The sequence below is a fragment of the Pogoniulus pusillus genome, chromosome 2 (assembly GCF_015220805.1).
Source record: "Pogoniulus pusillus isolate bPogPus1 chromosome 2, bPogPus1.pri, whole genome shotgun sequence".
In the NCBI taxonomy this organism is placed as follows: Eukaryota; Metazoa; Chordata; class Aves; order Piciformes; family Lybiidae; genus Pogoniulus; species Pogoniulus pusillus.
In genome coordinates, this window is record NC_087265.1 from 48285826 (window position 1) to 48304471 (window position 18646).

Sequence of the window (18646 nt, forward strand, 5' to 3'; positions counted from 1 at the left end):
TCATCATCCAAGCACTGTGTTGAATCATTAGGGCAGGACCTGTCCTCTCTGCATTGCTTTCACTGTGTTTTGTGAGCCCTTTTGCATCTCAGGGCTTCTCAAAACATCTTGTAGTTTCCAGTTCTGGGTTGGGTTGAGCACTATGGTCCTGTCTCACCATCTCATCACCTACAGCTCCTGTTTGTGGTGTGAAGAGCAGAGACTGTGTCCTTTGGCCGTGCTGCCTGCTGCAGGCATGATTTCCATGGCTCCATGTGTGCTTCCCAGCAGCCCTTTGCTCATCACATTTCACTTGTTCACAAAGCAGATGTACCAAGAGACGTGCCCAAGAAAATTAACTGAAACTGCTTGCTGTTAGTTGTCAAAGCTGTTAGTGGAACTCATGGAAGGGCCCTGGGCTGTGTGGTGTGCCCTTCCCCCAAGATGCCTCATCTGTACATTCCTGCTCCTGTCTTCATGGTGTAGCAGAGTAGATGTTCTGGCATAATTTTATTGTAGTTCAGAGGATAACCATTAGCTTGCTCTGAATATTACTATTTTTGATCTTCCCCAAGCACATCCTAAATTCCCTTTAAATGTGAATCTGGGACAGAGGGAGTGAGGCAGATGCAGGTGGGTTGCAGATACATTTCTGCTTTGGAAAGTAGACCTAGGAGGTGGATGTGATTAGGTGTTAGAAGAGTATCCAAATGGTAATAAAGCAAACTGGCTTCAAATCAAGTTGGCTGCGAAAAGAAACCCAGAATTGTCATTTAGCTGTCACAGGATGCTGCAGATAGAACTGCTCTTGCCTCCTCATTGCTGTTTGCCCAGATGAGTTAGAGCTATTTGCATACTTAGTGCTCTGCAGTATCAACGCCGGCAAGGCCCTCTCTGCTCCAACACAGGAGCAAATGACAGCACTCCCAGCACAGTTATTGCTCCCTTCTAAAAGGAGCTGGCAGGCTTTGAAGCTGCTTTGGTGTTTGTCAGGTTATTTGCAGCATTGAAGCATGCTGAAACCCTGGGGAGGGATAGACAAAGTTTTAGGAAGGGCACTGGTGACAGGAACCTGCTTGACAGGCCTGAAACAGCCTCCTTGTGCTTGGGTGAAGTAAACAGGCTTACTTGGAAGTGGTGAGATTGAACAAGGCCAAGTGCAGGGTTCTATACTTTGGCCACAACAACCCCAAGCAGCACTACAGGCTGGGGACAGAGGGGCTGAGAGCAGCCAGGCAGAGAGGGACCTGGGGGTGCTGGGAGAGAGGAGCTGAAGATGAGGCAGCAGTGTGCCCAGGTGGGAAGCAGAGCCAGTGGCATCCTGGGCTGGCTCAGGAGCAGTGTGGGCAGCAGGACAAGGGAGGTTCTTGTGCCCCTGTGCTCAGCACTGCTCAGGCCGCACCTTGAGTGCTGTGTCCAGTTCTGGGCTCCTGAATTCTAGAGAGATGCTGAGGTGCTGGAAGGTATTGAGAAGGGCAGCAAGGCTGGGGAGGGTCCTGGAGCAGAGCCCTGTGAGGAGAGGCTGAGGGAGCTGGGGGGGTGCAGCCTGCAGAAGAGGAGGCTCAGGGCAGAGCTCATTGCTGTCTACAAGTCCCTGAATGGAGGCTGTAGCCAGGTGGGGTTGGGCTCTGCTGCCATTCAGCCAGCAACAGAACAAGGGGACACAGTCTCAAGTTATGGCAGGGGAGGTCTAAGCTGGATGTTGTTAGGAAGTTGTTGTCAGAGAGAGTGATTGGCATTGGAATGGGCTGCCCAGGGAGGTGGTGGAGTTGCTGTCTCTGTAGGAATTCAAGCAAAGCCTGGCTGGGGCACTTAGTGCCATGGTCTGGTTGATTGGGCAGGGCTGGGTGCTAGGTTGGGCTGGATGAGCTTGGAGGTCTCCTCCAACCTGGTTGATTCTATGAGCAAAGCTGGATGGTTTCTTTTCCTTGAAGCACAGCTTTTCACTGGGAACAGCTGTAACTGTGGTGTGGCCATAGTGTGAAGTGCCCAAGGAGATGGCCACCTCCTGGGGGCAGAAGGGATCCTTGTTCTGTCTTCCATCCTGGTGCACCCCCCGGGGGGTGGCCGTGCATGCCACAGGAGCTGAGTCTGCCAAGGCTGTCGCCTCCACAGGAGCCGTTGCCAGTGTAGCAGAACCTGCTGCAGCTGGGTGCCTGGCACTTGTCCAGAGGGCTGCACTCGTTAAAGTTAAGGACCTGTTTGACTGTAGTGGGTCCCCTCCTAATTACACCCCAGCTTTTCATGTGGCTCATTACAGGCGATTCAAGCGGTGCTGGGCAGGGCTGACATTGTTTTTCAGCCTGGCCAGCACTGGGTGGCAGTGACCCTTATCCTTGAGAAAGGCTGAACCTCTGGTGACCTGCGGATGAACACAGCGTGGGAGGGGGCACCTGAGGGCCACGGCACTAGAGTTTGGGGCTGGCCTTCAAGTGGCCCTGCAAAAAAGCTGGGGAGGGACTTTTGAGGCTGTCAGGGAGTGATAGGACTGGGGGGGATGGAGCAAAGCTGGAGGTGGGGAGAGTCAGAGTGGCTGTGAGGAGGAAGTTGTTGAGCAGGAGAGTGGTGAGAGGCTGGAATGGGTTGCCCAGGGAGGTGGTTGAGGCCCCATGGCTGGAGGTGTTTGAGGCCAGGCTGGGTGAGGCTGTGTGCAGCCTGCTCTAGGGTAGGGTGTCCCTGGGCATGGCAGGGGGTTGGAACTGGCTGCTCCCTGTGGTCCCTTCCAACCCTGACTGATTCTGTTCTATGATCTTGCCCAACCTCTCCCACAAGACAGAGAAACACTTGGGTCACTGCCTAGCCTGTGATGACCACTCCCAGCAGCCTCTTCTACCTTCACCATCTGCACCTTTTGGTAAGGTTTCCTAACATCTGAACCCCTGTGAGTGTGTCCTTCCACTTTGATAACAAGTCACTGAGAGCTGCCCTGGGCATAACTACCCTGCCTCTTGTTTTTGTGCTGGATTAGCTTAGTCTACACCACTTTCCCTGGGTCAGGGAAACATCATGCAAGAGGGTGCCAGAGGCCTAACTGCAGTCTTTATCTCAGATCTAACACTTCTATCCCCAAGGCCAATTGCTCTGTTAGTGAAGGGGATGATGATTCCATGATTCTATGCCTCTGTTGTTGGTCCTCCTGGGCACAGCACCATCTGCACACCAGTAGTGAGGGTCACCTCAACTACCCATCCTATTAGGAGGTGGTGGGAGTCAGGAGATATCATCTCTAGGTGCTGCCAGGAAGTTGTCAAAGACCAGAGGTGCTGATGTTTATTAGCTGGATACAGAGGTCCCAAGACCTGTCCAGAAGCCACTTTGTTGACAGCCTCAGGGAGCCATGGTGGGTCATGCCTGAGCCTTTCCTTCAGCTGTGCTTTATTCCTGCTCCTCCAAAATCACCTCTGCTTTCTCACAGGTGTAGGATCTGGCCCTGTGAGGGAGGTTTCTGAAAAGGTGCTTGGCAGAGCTGGAAGACAAGGGGCTGAAGCACCTCGGTGAGCATGGCATAGTGCTGCACCCAGCTCTCACTCTCCCTGTCCTCCCCAGCCAGTACTGCCATGCCTTCCAGCTTCCCTGTCATGACCTGGTTCACAGGATCACAGGCTCACAGGTTGTTAGGGGTGTCAAGGAGATCATCCAGTCCAACACCCCTGCCAGAGCAGGACCACACAATCTAGCACAGATCACACAGGAACACATCCAAAGAGGCCGTTAAAGGCTCCAGAGAAAGAGACTCCACAACCTCCCTGGGGAGCCTGTGCCAATGCTCTGGGTCCCTTACAGTAGAGAAGTTCCCCCTTGTGTTGAGCTGGAACCTCCTGTGCTGCAGCTTACACCCATTGCTCGGTGTCCTATCCCAGGGAGCAGTGAGCAGAGCCTGTCCCTTCCATCCTGGCCAGCCCTCAGATGTTTATAAACGTTGATAAAATCCCCTCTCAGTCTTCTGCAGACTAAGCAGCCCCAGGTCCCTCAGCCTCTCCTCACCAGCCATGCCTTCCAGTCCCCTCAGCATCCTCATAGCTCTCCGCTGGACCCTCTCCAGCAGATCCCTGTCCCTCTTCAAGTGGGGAGCCCAAAACTGAAGGCAATATTCAAGATGAGGTCTCAGCAGGGCAGAGTAGAGGGGAAGGAGAACCTCCCTTGATCTGCTGGACACACTCTTCTTAATGCACCCCAGGATCCCATTTACCTTCTTGGCCACAAGGGCACATTGCTGCCCCAGGGCTAACTTGTTCTCCACCAGCACTCCCAGGTCTCTCTCCACAGGGCTTCTTCCTCAGTATGCCTTCTAGCACCTCCAGTGCCATGCACTGGGCTCACTGCCCCGTCCTGTTCTCCTCCTTGCTCAGCTCCTCCAGCAGGTCTTCACTGCAAAGCAGGAGGCAGCACAAGCTCCTGCTCATAGCCTGGCTGTGGGTGAAAGTGGTGAAGCATCCTGGAGGGGCAGATGGGTCAAAACCCAGTGGCAGGTACAGCCTTGTCCCAAAGGACCTCAAAGGGACCTTTGATCACTCTCTTACTGGGTGATCAAAGGATGTGGAGGTTGTAACTTTCTGTGCTTTTCCCTTTAGGACCCGAGCCTAATGCTCCCCTGACATGACATGGTGTGAGCCCAAGTTTCTGCCCTCTGACCTGCCCCCAGTACTGCAGCACTCACCCAGAGCAGGAGCCAGGACCTGCACGGCCTACCCAGAGCTGATAGAATCTGATGGGGCACTGGTAAAGTGTTTGCCCTGCCCTGGGAAGCAATTTGAGGGCTCTGGCAGTGAGTGCTGCTGGTGTCCAGCTAGCAACCACCACGCTTGTGCCAGGAGCTGGGGCTCAAAGAGCTGCTCGGCAGGAAGCCTTTCTGCAGGCGGCAGTGCAGAGCTGCTCACCTTCCAGCAACTCAAGCACATCGTCTCTTGCACAGGGTTGTGAAGCGCTGCCTGGGTCCACTGCTACCTTCGCCCGGGGGAGACCAGCTCTCGGCCTCTCCTGCCGGCCCCAGCTCTCACAGGCAGCTCTGGACCTACTTGTGCCTCTTTATTAGGGAGCGTCTGTACATGTATAAAACAGTGACACGCATCTCTCACCTTCACCAGCACCAGGGTGCTCCTGCAGGCCCTCCCACCACGCTGCCCACGCCGACCCCCGGTGGGGCTGGCTGCTCCCGCTGCAAGGGAGGGAGCTGCATCCTGCACCCCCCTCAGCTCTGGCCTGCTGAAGGATACCTTGGTGTAGGGCTGGCCAGCATGTCCCTGGGCTAGTGTGTGGCATCCCTCTGGAGACACTCTTGCTTGCAGGTGAGTGGGAGGCAAACACACGTTGGAGCTGGCACAGGGGGCTCTGGAGGGGCTCCCTGGGGAGCACAGCTGTGCCTGCCCTGCCAGGAGGCTTGCTGAGTGTCCACCCACGCAGGGAGACACAAGGCACCACACAGAGTGGTGTTTGCACCAAGGGGGACCACATGGGTTGTTTCCATATGGGTGCATATTTTGGGGGACCATTGGACTGCACACACCCAGAGCCAGGGCTGCTGGACACACCATCAGGATGGTCTCTTGCCCCCATACTGTCTCTTCCACATGTGTGGCCTCAGGGGCTGCAAGGACGATGGCTCCTCCTGCATCTATGGCTTTGGCCACAGCATGGTATGACCACGTTCCATCTGTGGGCACCAGGCATGGGGGTCAAACCAGCAGGGCCAGGGACCACCTGGCTCAACCCCAGCCTCCCCTAGAGGTCCCAAATTCCTGCCCTGGGGTCCCCTCTCTGCCGTGTGTATATGTTGAGGGGGGCTTTGCCAGCCTGCCCCCCCTCCTGAGATATTTTGGGCAGTTGGCCCTGCGCTGGTGTCTGCTACAGTGGAGGGGGAGGGGGCAATTTCCAACAGGAGTGCTGTGGGTCCTGCCGTGGGTCCTGCTGTGGGTCCTGCCATCGCAGGGCAGGCTGGAAGGCTGTGGATGCCAGTCCTGGCTGAGGCTCTGGCCGGCAGGGTGGGCTGTCTGTGTGGTGCTGGGCACGGGGCACGCTCCTAACCATGTACAGTCTGGGGGAGGCACAGTGGGTGCTCAGCACCCGGGGGGTGGGAGCGTGGCAGGGGATACGTGCACGGTGCAAAACAGCGGCAACAGGCGGGGGAGTAAGGGCAGGACTCCCCATTGTGCCACCTGGCCTGTACCAGGCAGCTGCACCAAGGGATGAGCCGCTCTGGGCAACACCTAGGCAAGGGAAGGATGGGGAGGGGTGCAGGGCACGATGGAGTGGGGCAGGACTTGGGGGAGGAAGTAGATTTAGAGTGCTGCAATGACTAGGGGCTATCGAGAGCCATCACTGGAGTTGGGGGCAGGGGGTCACAGTGCAGGGGTCTGGCTGGGAACAGCGATGGTGGGGGGGGGGGGGAGGTTCTACAGCCCTGGCAGGCTGCATGAGGTCGGGAAACAGTGAGAAGATGCTTAGGGGTGTCACAGTGGTGGTGGTGCCAGAGGTCAGGGTGGGGCCATGCAGGTGTGGCTGCAGGTGGGGTGTCCCTGGGCTGGCCGGGGGCCGTGCTGCTCAGAGGCTTGCCCTGCAACACGGCCCTGCTCTGCAGCAGGAAGGTGGCAGGGGGATGGTCCCTGGGCAGAGGGCAAGATGTTCCAGGCACATCCTTCTCCTGGGTGAGTTCATGCAGGGCAGAGATCTCCACCCCGGAGGGCTCACAGAGGAGGTCTTGGAGGGGCTGACAGGAAGCCCAGCTTACCCCTGCGCGATCTGCATTGCCAGGGCCCCTCTGATCCCACCCTGCTTCTCTCCCAACCGCCCCCGGTGTGCCCACTGCCCTCCATGCCGTGTGCTTGAGAAGGGGCTGAGCCCACGCGCTAGGGGCGAGCGGAAGGAGCAGGCAGAGGGGCTGGGGTTCCGCTCCGGTGCTGGTGCGAGGCAGCTGCAGAGGCCCCCTGCCACAGTCCCTCTCCACAAGGACGATGGGGAGGGGGAAGCATAGGGCTACCCCCTCCCAGTCCCGATCTGACCTAGCAGGCGAAGTCCTCGAAGACCCCCTGGTGAGGGTAGTGGTGGCGGTGGTGGTGGTTGGGCAGAATGCCCGCATTGTAGGTGCCCTCCACGTGTCGGCCCAGTGTCTCACAGGGACTCTGCAGGGATAGCAGTCAGTGGAGTGGGTGCAGACACCATAAACACTGTGCCCTCTGCCCTCCCACCCTGCACAGTCTGTCCTCAGGAGCATCCAGCTCCCTGCCACACAGCCTGAGGGCACCAAACATGGAACTGTGCTGTCCCGAGGGTGACATCCCTTCCCTCAAGGGCAGGGGAGGATGCTACCAAGGCCCTGTCCTCACAGCCCCCTGTGCAGCCCACTCCCATGTGGATACCTGGTCCTTGAGCTCCTCCAGTCCCAGTGTGGCAATGCTGCCTGAGGGCTTCTTCAGGGGTGGCTTGGAGCGGTGCAGGACCCGGCTCACTCTGTCCCGGATCACCTGGGTGCAGACAAGGGGTCAGTTCCAAAGCCACATCCTCATCTGCAAGGACCTGCCACCCCCTCCCCTAGCTGCTCAGAGGACACAGGCCTGACACTGGATACAGCACCTCTGCCCATCACCCTCCCCATCCTCAGGTCACCAAGTGTTGCTGAGGAGATCTGTTCTCCTCCCACTACCTCCTGCTGGGCATTCCCCAATTTAGGGTCTGTAATAGCCCTTTGGGGTCACCATGCACAGCACCCCCTCCCTGGGGAACCTGGTCCCCATTCTGCACCTTGCCCAGTCCCACTGCCAAGACAGAGCCCCAAAAGCTCAGCACACCTCATAGACATAGTCCAGGATCTCCAGGATGGTGAGGATGCTGGCACCGATGAACAGGCCCATCTGCCCCCCGATGTCCCCTGGGGAAGATGACAAGGAGATGGTCATGGGGAGATGCTGTGTAGCCCACCGGGATCCTGGTGTTGGCCAGTGGGGCTGTGGGCAGTGTCAAGGTTATTGGACAGAGAGGCACAGCATGGTCATGGGGGAAGGGGCTGCAGAATGGAGGGAGAAGGAGACACGTGGGTCAGAGGACAGCTGGCAGCATGCCCACTCATTGGCTAGTCTGCAGCTAGCTCCTGCCCGGTGTGGTCCCTTCCTGATTAGCTCTTCTAGGTCTGGGACCCAAAGCTCTGCACCTCCCCATCCCATAGGAAGGTTGAGGAAGTCACCCAGAAGTCCGGCAAGGTCGTAGGCTTTCTTCTGCTCAATGGCCTCGTAGTTCAGTGCCTCAAAGAAGATGTCCAACACCAGAAAGTTCTCCCTGTGGGAACACCATAGTGCTTGGTAAGGAGGGCTCATCATCAACCCTCCCATGCTCATTGTCCTTTCAAACCTTCCCCATCTCTCAGCCCTCCATCTCTCAGGTGCTCCCAGGGCCGTGGTAAGATATTCAGGCTGGTGCAGTGGAAACATGGAAGGAGAATGTTCCAAGCCAAAAGGGACTGTGACATGGGGAGATGCTGTCAGGAGGGCTAAGGTGGTGAGTCAGGGAGCTGCTCTAGTGGGAGTCACAGGATCACAGGACCACAGGATGTTAGGGGTTGGAAGGGACCCAAGGAGATCATCGAGTCCAACCCCCCTGCCACAGCAGGACAATCCTATCTAACACAGATCACAGAGGAACACATCCAGACAGGCCTTGAAAGTCTCCATAGAAGGAGGTCCCACAACCTCTCTGGGACCCTTACAGTCAAGAAGTTCCCCCTTGTGTTGCACTGGAACCTCCTGTGCTGCAACTTACACCCATTGCTCCTTGTCCTGGAGCACCCCCGACCAGAGGACGCTGCAGGGACCATGCATGCCAGGACCCACTCTCCACACCTTCTCCCAGGAGTGGGGCATTCCTCAGGTTCCCCAGACCCCTTTCCCACCCACCTCAGCATACTCCAGCACCAGCAACTCACCGAATGTAGGTCTCGTTCTTGTTGTACTTGCGGGCAAGGTAACGCGCTGAGCCCTTGTTGGGGATGCGCACCATGGAGATCTCCTTGCCGTAGCGCGTCAGGTTACAGGGCGTGGGGCAGCTGCAGTGCTCCTGACTGTCCTCCACCGCTGCATCTGGGGACATGCACCCCTTATCACGACTGCACCCCTCCCCCATTCCCTCCCCAGGAGCGTCTGGCTGGCCCCAAGCCTGCCCACCACCACACCTACCCAGCGTGTGGTCAGCACACTCGATGTACACGTTGGGGGAGCAGATGGATTCATTGCCTGTGGAGAAGGAGCTGGTCAGTGGGGTGAGAGTCTGGTCCACTTCTGACTTAAAAAAAAGCCTTGATGAGGCAATTCGTGCCATGGTCTGGTTGATTGGACATGGCTGGGTGCTAGGTTGGACTGGATGAGCTTGGAGGTCTCTTCCAACCTGCTTGATTCTATGATTCTATAATTCCACCCTGGGACTCAGTACCCTAAAGGCAGTGGGGCAGGGGCAGCCCCTGTATGCAGAGGGGATGGGAATGGATGGCCCTTAGCTGCAGGCTGGCTGGGGCAGAGGTGGTCCCTGGGTACAAGGCAGACAGGGAAGGGACTGATCTGTGATGTTAGGAGGGTAGGACAGGGGCTGACCCAGCATGAGGAGAGGAATGGGTGGTCCATGAGTGGAGAGGAATAGGGCAAGGAAAACCCACATGTGCAATGGGATGAGCAGAGGAGTACCCTTGGGTGCAGATGAATGGGGTAGGGGTGGTCCTTGGGTACAGGCTGCAGGGGTATGGGGCAGCTCCAGGCAGGACTGTCAGGGCAGTGGGATGCCCCCGCTCTGCCAGGCACATCCCTCACCTGGCATGTGGACCATGCGGCAGTGGCAGCTCCGCACCACAGCCTCCTTCTCACACTGCAGGCGGCAGGCAGCGATGCTGTAGGTGTCGTAGCCAGGCAGCATCTGCTCCCCCTGCACGCTGGCCCGGCAGTTCCCCCATGGCTGTGGCAGGTAAGTGAGCTGTGGGGCAAGAGGAGCATTGCTGCAGGGCTACACCAGGCTGGATGCCTACAGACACCTCCCCTGGGGCTTCCTGCCTTACCCGCTGCTCCTGGCAGGACACGAAGGTCTGGAAGCCAGGTGAGACACCAAAGCCCAGCTGATGGATATAGGGTGGCTCATCCTGGCTGTGGATCTGAACCCGGATACCAGCTTCAAATGATGTCTCATCTGCAGGAGAGGGACACGGGGGCTATGCTTGGTCACATGGCCAGCCCTCGGCCTTGCATCCTGCAACCCAGAGACCCTCCAATTCCCTGCCTGCCCCACAGCCCTTCCCAGAGAGCCCTGCTTGCTGAGCAGCCTTTCATCTCAGCAGCCCTCCATTCCAGCAGCCCTCTCCCGTGCCCTGCCATGCCACAGCACTACTCACTGGTCTCTCTCCAGATGGGCAGGTACTCCTCCTGCTGGATGTCCAGCATGATCTCCAGCCCGTTGCCCATGCCACCTTGGCGGGTAACCCGTGGGTTCCTCCTGTCTCCGTTGAAAGTGTAGCACTTACCGTAGCGTGTGTAGACCTGGGGAGGAGAAAGGAGAGGTTGTGAAGGAGCAGGCAGGGATTTGGCAGGGTGTTCTGCAAGCAGGCTGAAGTCCTGGGACTCCCTTTCACTCCCATGGAGTTGCTGGAAGGGGTAAACAGTCTTGCCTGGCACTTGAAGAGCTTATCTAACTCTCCTTCCCTGATGCTACCTCATTTCCACCCTTGCGGGGGTGAAGCATCACTCCCAGCACCCAGAAGGCAGCACAGCCATGCTGCCTCTGTCAGACTCACAGGGCTGAAGTGCTGCGGGCCGCAGGGCTCTCCCCGAAAGCGGCACTCCACCAGCATGTCCTCAATCTGGTGGCCCAGGCGGTGGAAGAAGCTCTGCATGGTGCGCTCGGAGCGGCGGGGCGGCAAGAAGCGCGAGTAGTTGGCAAGCCGTGTGAGCCACGCACGCCGGTCCTCCCCCAGCACAGCCAGCACCTCAGGCACCAGCGAGCGGTTCTCCCAGGCCAGCCCCAGCCACTGCCCCACTGAGTAGAGGTCGGGCTTGGTGAGGCGCAGGAAGCGTGCCCGGTTGGGGTTGCAGAGGGTGACAGCCGGGAAGCGGAGCTGGCGAACCCAGGCGAGACGTGCCCTGGTGTGCACAGGACGAGAGAGCAGGTGGTGCAGGCGGTCAGTGGCACTGGTAGCCAGCAGCCCGGTGGAGGCCAGGAAGGCCAGGCTCCACAGCAGGCGGCGCAGGCGGGACTGCGGCCGGGTGCACATGTAGTGAAGTCCAGGGATCCTGGTGGCTCGCAGGACACCAACGACGAGCTGGGCAGCGCCACCCTCCTGACCTTCTACCAGGGCTTCCCCATCCCGGCAGCAGGCAAGGGACAGTGGCATGGCTGCAGGCAGGTCAGGTCCTCTGGAAAACGAGGTGCAGGCTGTCCCTAAGGCTGTCTGGGGACCCCGGTCCCCTCCAGTGAGCTCTCCCTCCCGGGAGGCTTTTGCTTTGTGCTTTCCCAAGAAGCAAATGTGGCAGGCGCCTTCCTGAGCTGCTCCAGTGACGGGTGAGGGGAGGGAGAGGAGGGGGCTGTTGCAAACACACGCCTTTCCCCAACCTCCATTCAGGAGTGGAAAATTCCTCCTTGTGCCAAGCTGGCATAGGGTGAATTGGCAGCCCTCGGTGCCCCGTCATGGTGGCACCAGTGTCCAGACAGTTAATGCCCTCTCCCAGCACACCTTGTGTGAGCACTATGCCCAGGGATGCTGGATCCTAGTTCATCCTGACCTGGCACTGCAGTCCTCTCTGGGTCCCTGTCTGGACTCCCAGGGCTTCTGATTGTGGGTGCTCTGGGGCTGGGGGCCCTTCCTGACAGGGACAGGACAGCACCAAGACTTGGGGGCCGTTGCCTGCTGCCAGCACTGCTTGGCCCCCTGAGCTGCACCCTGGTATCCTCTGCCCTGGGCATCCCAGTGGGGTGCGAGAAGTGGGACCGTGGGGCAGAAGGAGTGGAGTCGTGGGGCGGGAGGCTGTGTGGGAACCCACCTGAACCTGGCAGGTGCTTTGAAGTGATGGGCGAGGCTGTGATCAGAGGATGGCAGCGGCAGGGGAGGTGTCTCAGCACCAGGCTGTCAGCACGGCTGGCGGGGCCCCGACAGCCTGTCAGGGCGTCTTCAAAGCTCAGCATCGTGCTCCGCGGCAGCTTCTCATCTGCCGCTGCCGCTGCTCCCAGGCACCCGCCTTCAGCATCAGCCCTGATGAGTCGTGGGCTGGCCCTAGGTGATGCCACAGCTCTAGGACAAGCAAGCGCTGCCGTGTCCTCAAGTGAAGGGCAGTAGCCCCGCTCCCCCGTGGCAGCTGGAGCAGCAGGACAGCAGTAAAAAGAGGGGACTGAAAGATGGGAGCTCCCACTCGCTGCAGCAGTGACTCTCAGCATCGTCCGTGCTGCTAACCATGCTGCCTGAATGAGGCATGGCTCCGCAGCCATCCCGGGGACCCAACTGGCAGTCATGGAGTCATAGAATGGTTCAGGTTGGAAGAGATCTTTCAAGGTCCACCCTCCCTGCAGTGAGCAGTCATTTTTCACTAGATCAAGATGCTCTGAACCTATGTTCAACCTGACCTTGAATGTTTCCAGGGATGGGGCTTCTCTCACCAACCTAGGCAACCCGGTCTAGCGTTTCACCAGAATCTGAGCTGGCACCGCGGTGACAGGCACAGAAGGATGCCAGGCAGGTCAAGAACGGGGTTTGGCCTCGGAGAACTGGACAGGTTCACCGCAAGGAGGTAAGTGGAGGCAGGATGCAGATCCCAGGTGCCCAGGGGTGACAGGGCACTTCCACCTCCACCGCACGCCCTGCTCCGCAGCCCAAAGGCCCCTGGGGTGCCAGCTCCGGACGTGCTCCGACAGCAGGGTGGGCGGTTTGCGGGCGGCCCGGAGGAGAGGGCTCCGGCAGGGGGCAGCAGGGTCCCGCGTTTGGGCAGCAGAGGGTGAGCGGCGCCGGCCCCGCCGGGCTCCCCCTGCCCCTACCCCTGCCCTCTCCCCAGCCCCTGTCCCTGCCCTAGCCCGGACCGGCAGGACAGGGTGTCCCCAGCTGCTTCTTCCCGGTTCCTATCCTCATCCCACCTCCGGGTACAGACGCAGGGCAGCGGAGGGTGCCGCCCTGGCCCCGCGGGAGGCAGCTTGGCCGGGCAGCAGTGGGGAGCAGCCTGTGTGCCCCGGGGAAGTACGGTCCCATCTCACCCGCCACGGGATACCAGCACTGTGGTTTGCTCTGCTGGAAGAGAAAATGCCTCTGCGGGGCCTCAGCGCTTCCCTGGAACAGCCCACAGCTGCCTGGGGACAAAGAGCCAAGGCTGGGGTGCGTCCCTCGCCACCTTCATGGCCTCCCCCCTCAGAGCTGCTACTGACCCTGCCACCGTCTCTGCCACGGCACAATGTCGGTGTGAACAGGGGCACTGTTACACTCTCCCTGTTCTCTGCAGCCTTGGAATCAGCTCCAAAACTCACCCCACACTGAGCTGTGCGTCGTGTGTCGTCCCCCCCCCCAGCCTGTCTATGCTTTCATCATCCTCAGGACACGGCTCAGCCCCCTCCACACCCCCTGTGCCGGTGCGGCTGAGCGGGGCCGCTTGAGCCGGCTCGGCTCCTCGGTGAGATTTATTGTGGCTGCGAGAGCCGGGGGCTGCCAGCCTGATAACATCAGCCCCTTGCACACCAGGGCAGCTCTTATATTAGTTTTCTTTGAAGGGAGGATGAGCTTCCCGGGCTGGAGGAAATGTCATTTCTCTGAACGCTTCCATCTCATGTTGGTTCAGACATCTCTGGGCAGCATCACGATCACCCTAGAGCAGGGTGAAGGATGGGAATGGGATGCAGAGGCTGGGGCACGTGGGGACAGACAGCTTGGGGACAGAGAGCAGTGGAGCAGGGCTTGAGGAGAAGGTTTGGAGGCAGCAACAGCCTTGTTGCCTGTAGCCCCAGGAAGGCAGGCACAGCTACAGGGGTGCCTGGGTAGGGGCACCCGGGTAGGGGCGCCCGTGGTGCCCAGCTGAGTTACTCACTTGCAGGCTGACAGGGTGCCAAGGCCAGCTGTGAAATTGCATTGGTGAGAAAACAGCACAGTTCTGAAGGGCTTTGCCTTTCCAGAATGACAAACCCAATTAGATAACAGGGAAAGCTTGAGGAGAAGGAGGAGGTGGAAGGGCAGAGGAGACTCCGTCTGCACTGAGAGCATGATTTCCTCCGTGTAGCTGACCCAGAAAAGCACCTTGCAGAGCTGTAGCACATGTGTCCATCTGGGACTGGCATCTGGGTCGTGGGCGCCTGGGCACCCTGTCTGCCTGCCCAACAACCCATAGATGCCCTGGGGTCAGGGCATCAGGATTCCCACACCGTGTGCTGGTCTCCCTGCTCAGCTGCCACACACTGGCATCCCTGTGCCATGCTCACGTGCAGGGGAGACCCCCATTAGGGAGGCAATTTCTCTACATGATTCCTCATTTCCTTGCTCTCTGCTGTGGAGACACGCTGACCTTGACAGAAATAGCTGCTTGCACCTTGGCAGGCAGATCCAGACAGAGATTGCTGGGTGCTCTGGCATTCTCCTTGCCACCCCATGCTGCTGCAGGGGCCCCCCATCTCCCTTCTACCTGGCAGAGACTTGCTGTCCTTTCCCCCACTGTGGAGAACCACATGGGAGCAAGGTGCTGGCCTCCAGCATCCTCATCCTGGCTCATGCCAGCCCACTCACAAGCACCAGGATGGTGAGGACCAGCCCTATACACTTCTGGTCTCCCTGTCCCCGCTGCTGCCAGCCCATTGTGCCAGCCTCTGGATGATCCCAGCTGAGGCAGTATTTCTGTGGCTTACATGGCTCCCTACAGTATTTAGCCTCTGGAAGATGACGTTAAACATTGCAAGCAGTGACAAATCCTGATTGCTCCGAGGAGACAAGAGGCTGCACTAAGCTTCCAGACAAACATTTCCATGTGAGGAGAACCAGCTGCAGCACGTGTGATGCCAGTGTGTCCTGTTCATCCACACCTGGGGCACCCAGACCTGCTCTTACATTCCCAATGGGACATCCAACCCTGCTCCCACATCCCAGCTGGGATGTGCTGACGGGCAGGACTGGGGCATGAACACACCCCATGAAGGAGTGAGCACCCCAGCATAGAGGCATCCTTGAGAACAGTCATCACAGGCATGATGGGGACAGGGATGGGAAGTCATTGGAGTGATGCCCACTTTAGACTTGGCAGGGATGCCGGTCCAGGGGTAACCTTGAGGGTGATCTCCAAGTACCCCATCCTGTAGGCCTGTGGGTATAAAGGAAAGCAGCCTCCAGAACTGGAAATGTTGCTTCCTGAACGAATGCAGGACGCCCCTGGCCAGGAGACACAGCACAGGAGCTGGGGCCAAACAGAGATGGCATTGGTAGAGCTGGGACAACAGCACAGCCATGCACACCTCCCACTGCTTTGCTCCTACCATCCCATCCCCTCACCATGCCTCTTGTCCTCTGGGGAAACCCCTCACTGTGTCCCTAGCAGCCTGCTCCCCCTTGCACAGCATTGCCAGGCCCTGCCTGGGTGCCCTGGGAGGGAAGCTGCGGCGCTGACGCCAGCATTGCAACTGCCCAGGATATGAGATCCGCTTGGATTCAGCAATTTCAACTCATTTCAAGCCCGATTCTGCAGCAATTTTCTGAGCCAGTGGGATGTTTTTGCCTCTGCAGACGTCCCTTCTCACGCACGGTCGCACTATTTCCCTTCCCCGCTCCCAGGAGGGCTTGGGGAACACTGCCAGGATGGCTCAACCCCAGCTCTGGCAGTGGCACAGCCATTCCTCAGCCTGGCAGCCCCTGGATGCAGCCCCCTGCCCCACTCAGAGCTGCTGTGGTGACTCCTGAGGGATGCAGACCTGGTTCTGAGCGGGGGTGGGGTGTGAGTCCCCTGCCTCCACAGGACACCCAGCTCTGCAGCCTCAGTTCTCACAGATCAGGGCACCTTAGGCTTGATCAGGGCAGACAAGCACTCCTTGTCTCCTCCATCCTGTGAAGGGCCATGCTCTGGAGTATCCTTTGTGGTACCCCAATCTGCTTCCTCATAAGGAGGGCAGGCAGCAGGGTGGCAGAGGGGCCAGGGGATGCCATGGGCATATTGCAGAGGGGCTGGGATCCCTCCTGACACTACAGATGTGCCTTTTCTGTGCCACCTGCCAGCCTGTGCCATCTGAGCCCTCTTGGGCAGGCCTGAGCCAGCAGCAGAGACTGTGTGCAAGGGGCTGGCAGAGTCCCTCTGGTGCCATACAGGCTCATGGCTGGAATACCAAGTACTCAGCTGTGCAAAGTTGTAAGAGGCACCTGAGTCAAAGGGCCAGGCAGGGTGAGCCAGTCATGGCCAGGCTGCTGCCTCTGGGCCAGTGTTCAACCCAATGTTCCCCAGGAATAGAGAGTACCCAGATCAGGCTTCCCTATTCCTGGCAGGTCAGGAGCACAGAGATGCACTGCATGTCTTTGCACACGTGGGCAAAGACATCTCTCCAGCACATCTGCTCCAGCACTGCCAGTGACATCAGTAAAGCATAAGGACTCGGGCACCATCCTGCTTTCAGAAGCAGCATCTGTGGCAGCACAACCAAACTCCTGCACCGGCAAAGGAGCAACCCAACCTCTACAGTGCCCCATGAGTTCTGCACCAGCCAAGCCAGGCGCCAGAGGGCGCTGTTCCGCCGGCGCCAGAGTGGCTGCGGCAAAGAGGCGACAGGGACCTTAAGTCCTCCCCTCTCAGCCCCTCTGCACAGGCAGGGCCTCTAGTGGCAGAGCAGGTGCCAGGGCGAAGCTGTGTTTTCACTTCCTGCTGCTCCTGAGGGGAACTCGTCCTGGAATCTCATCTCCTCATTTCCAGCCTAAATTAATTCATGGCCAGTTGGTAATATTTGTTCTCGTGCCAGCGTTGTCCCCCAGCTCAAATAGCTCTCTTCCCTCCCTTGTGTTTCCTTCCTTGAAGTATTTATAAACAGCAAGCCCATCCTCTCACAGCCTCCAGCCTGCCAGCCTGCACGTGCCAATTGCTCCCGGTTTGCTCTCCCAGCTCAGGCTCTGCTCGCCTGTGCAGCCTGGCACAGCATCTGCTCCAGCTCCTCAGCAGCTTCCTCAGCCCTGTCTGCTCAGGGCTTGCTTTCTGCTCTGGGGAGGTCTCTGGCCCACTCAGATGTGTGACTCTGCCCTCTCCATCCCACAGTGTGCTGTAGTGTAGGGTAGGGATACAGAGAGGCTAGGAGGCAGGAGATGAGGAAGCCCACTTCAGCCTGTGGCAGCCAGCAAACCTCTCTGAGATGCTGAGCGTGCTGCCTGCCTACCCTGGTTTCTTCCTAAGGATGTGTGTTGGGTGCTGGAGCTGCAGGAGATTTCTGCCTGTGTTTCTGCCTCCTGCTTCACCTGGGAGGAAGATGGAAAAAAAACCATGGGGCAGAACCCAGGAGGTGCTTGGGATGCACCAAAGCTGCCCCCACAAACATGTCAGGGTGAGCTTGCTGAGTTGCTCATAGTCCCTAGCCTGGCCTGTATCTGTGCTGAGCAGCAATCCTGACACCATTCTGTGCACCCTCCAGCACTCTCCAGACAGCTTTCAATCCTCAGCCCCCCCACCCACCCGTGGAGAGGATGCTGCCACGGGCATGCAGCACAGCACACTATAGATAAGCACTCGGGATGGGCTGCAGCTTAGCCCTGCTACTGCAAACCCAACAAAACACACACAGAGCAATAACTGTGGAGGTTTGAGTACTGAGCTCCTCTTGGCAGCCAGAGGAGACCCAGCACCATGTGCGATGCTGCACGGACACAGCTGGTCTGTGCCACTTGACCCCGGGACCAGTGAAGCATCCCCAGCCCTGTGGTTTCACACAGAGACCTAACGCTGAGTCCATCCATCCTGCAGGCTGAAGGAAGCAGGGAACACAAAGGATACTCGAAATAGGGGTATGCAGAGCCCCTAGGGCTGTTTTGTGGAGCGCACGAAGCCTCTGTTTTCTGGCTGCTTGCACCATGCAGGGGCTCTAGCACTGCAGGATGTCCTCTGGTGCCGTGGGTACCCTGCAGGATCTCCTCTGGTACCACGTGCACCCTGCAGGATGTCCTCCGGTACCCTGCAGGTACATCAGTGCTTCTGCAAGGAGCTGGTTGGATGCTGGTGGATTTTGACTTAGAGACGGCAGCAGATTCTGGGTGCTACGGGCTCTTCCTCGCTCCCCTTGGAGTGCTGCGGCACTGCGGGAAGGGAATGCGCAGCACCGCAGTGCCCGGCCCGGCGCGGGCAGGGCTCTCCAGGCACCTCTCCCTGGGGACCACTTCTCTCGGAGAGCAGCCGCGAAGGGAGCGCTGCGCTGCCTGTCCCCAAAGGGTTAACAAGCAATTTCCTTTGCTGACAGCTCGGAGACCGTTCGCTATCGACTGCGGGAGAATAAGAGGGGAGAAGCAGCGAGATAAAAAGGCAGCAGAGCTGGCACCGCCTGCTTAATCCCAGCGTTTAATCTGCTGGGGCAGTGCAGGCAGCCTTATCTCGCCGTCCTTCTGCTGCTCCATCTCATTACTGCTCCCACGGCTGCGCGGGCCGCGACGCCGGGAGGTGTAAAAGCTGAGCAGAGGAGTGTGGGCCTGGGGCAGCGACTGCTGCCAGCCCTGCCCGCCTCGCTCGGCTGCCTCCGCCAG

General features: G+C 58.8%; 1 protein-coding gene across 1 annotated transcript in view; it reads right to left on the reverse strand.

The window, feature by feature from the left end:
- Positions 1 to 4893: 4893 nt before the first annotated feature.
- The window catches only part of ASIC4 (acid sensing ion channel subunit family member 4), a 30350-nt gene continuing 16597 nt past the window's right edge, over positions 4894 to 18646 (reverse strand). Inside the window, exons 2-10 of the mRNA XM_064164432.1 lie at positions 10334 to 10478; positions 10004 to 10131; positions 9762 to 9921; positions 9138 to 9194; positions 8888 to 9041; positions 8153 to 8244; positions 7761 to 7840; positions 7332 to 7436; positions 4894 to 7094 (exon numbers count right to left, since the gene is read on the reverse strand). Of these exons, the coding sequence (XP_064020502.1) occupies positions 6975 to 7094; positions 7332 to 7436; positions 7761 to 7840; positions 8153 to 8244; positions 8888 to 9041; positions 9138 to 9194; positions 9762 to 9921; positions 10004 to 10131; positions 10334 to 10478 (1041 nt within the window). The 3' untranslated portion in view covers positions 4894 to 6974. The remainder of the gene's footprint in view (positions 7095 to 7331; positions 7437 to 7760; positions 7841 to 8152; positions 8245 to 8887; positions 9042 to 9137; positions 9195 to 9761; positions 9922 to 10003; positions 10132 to 10333; positions 10479 to 18646) is intronic.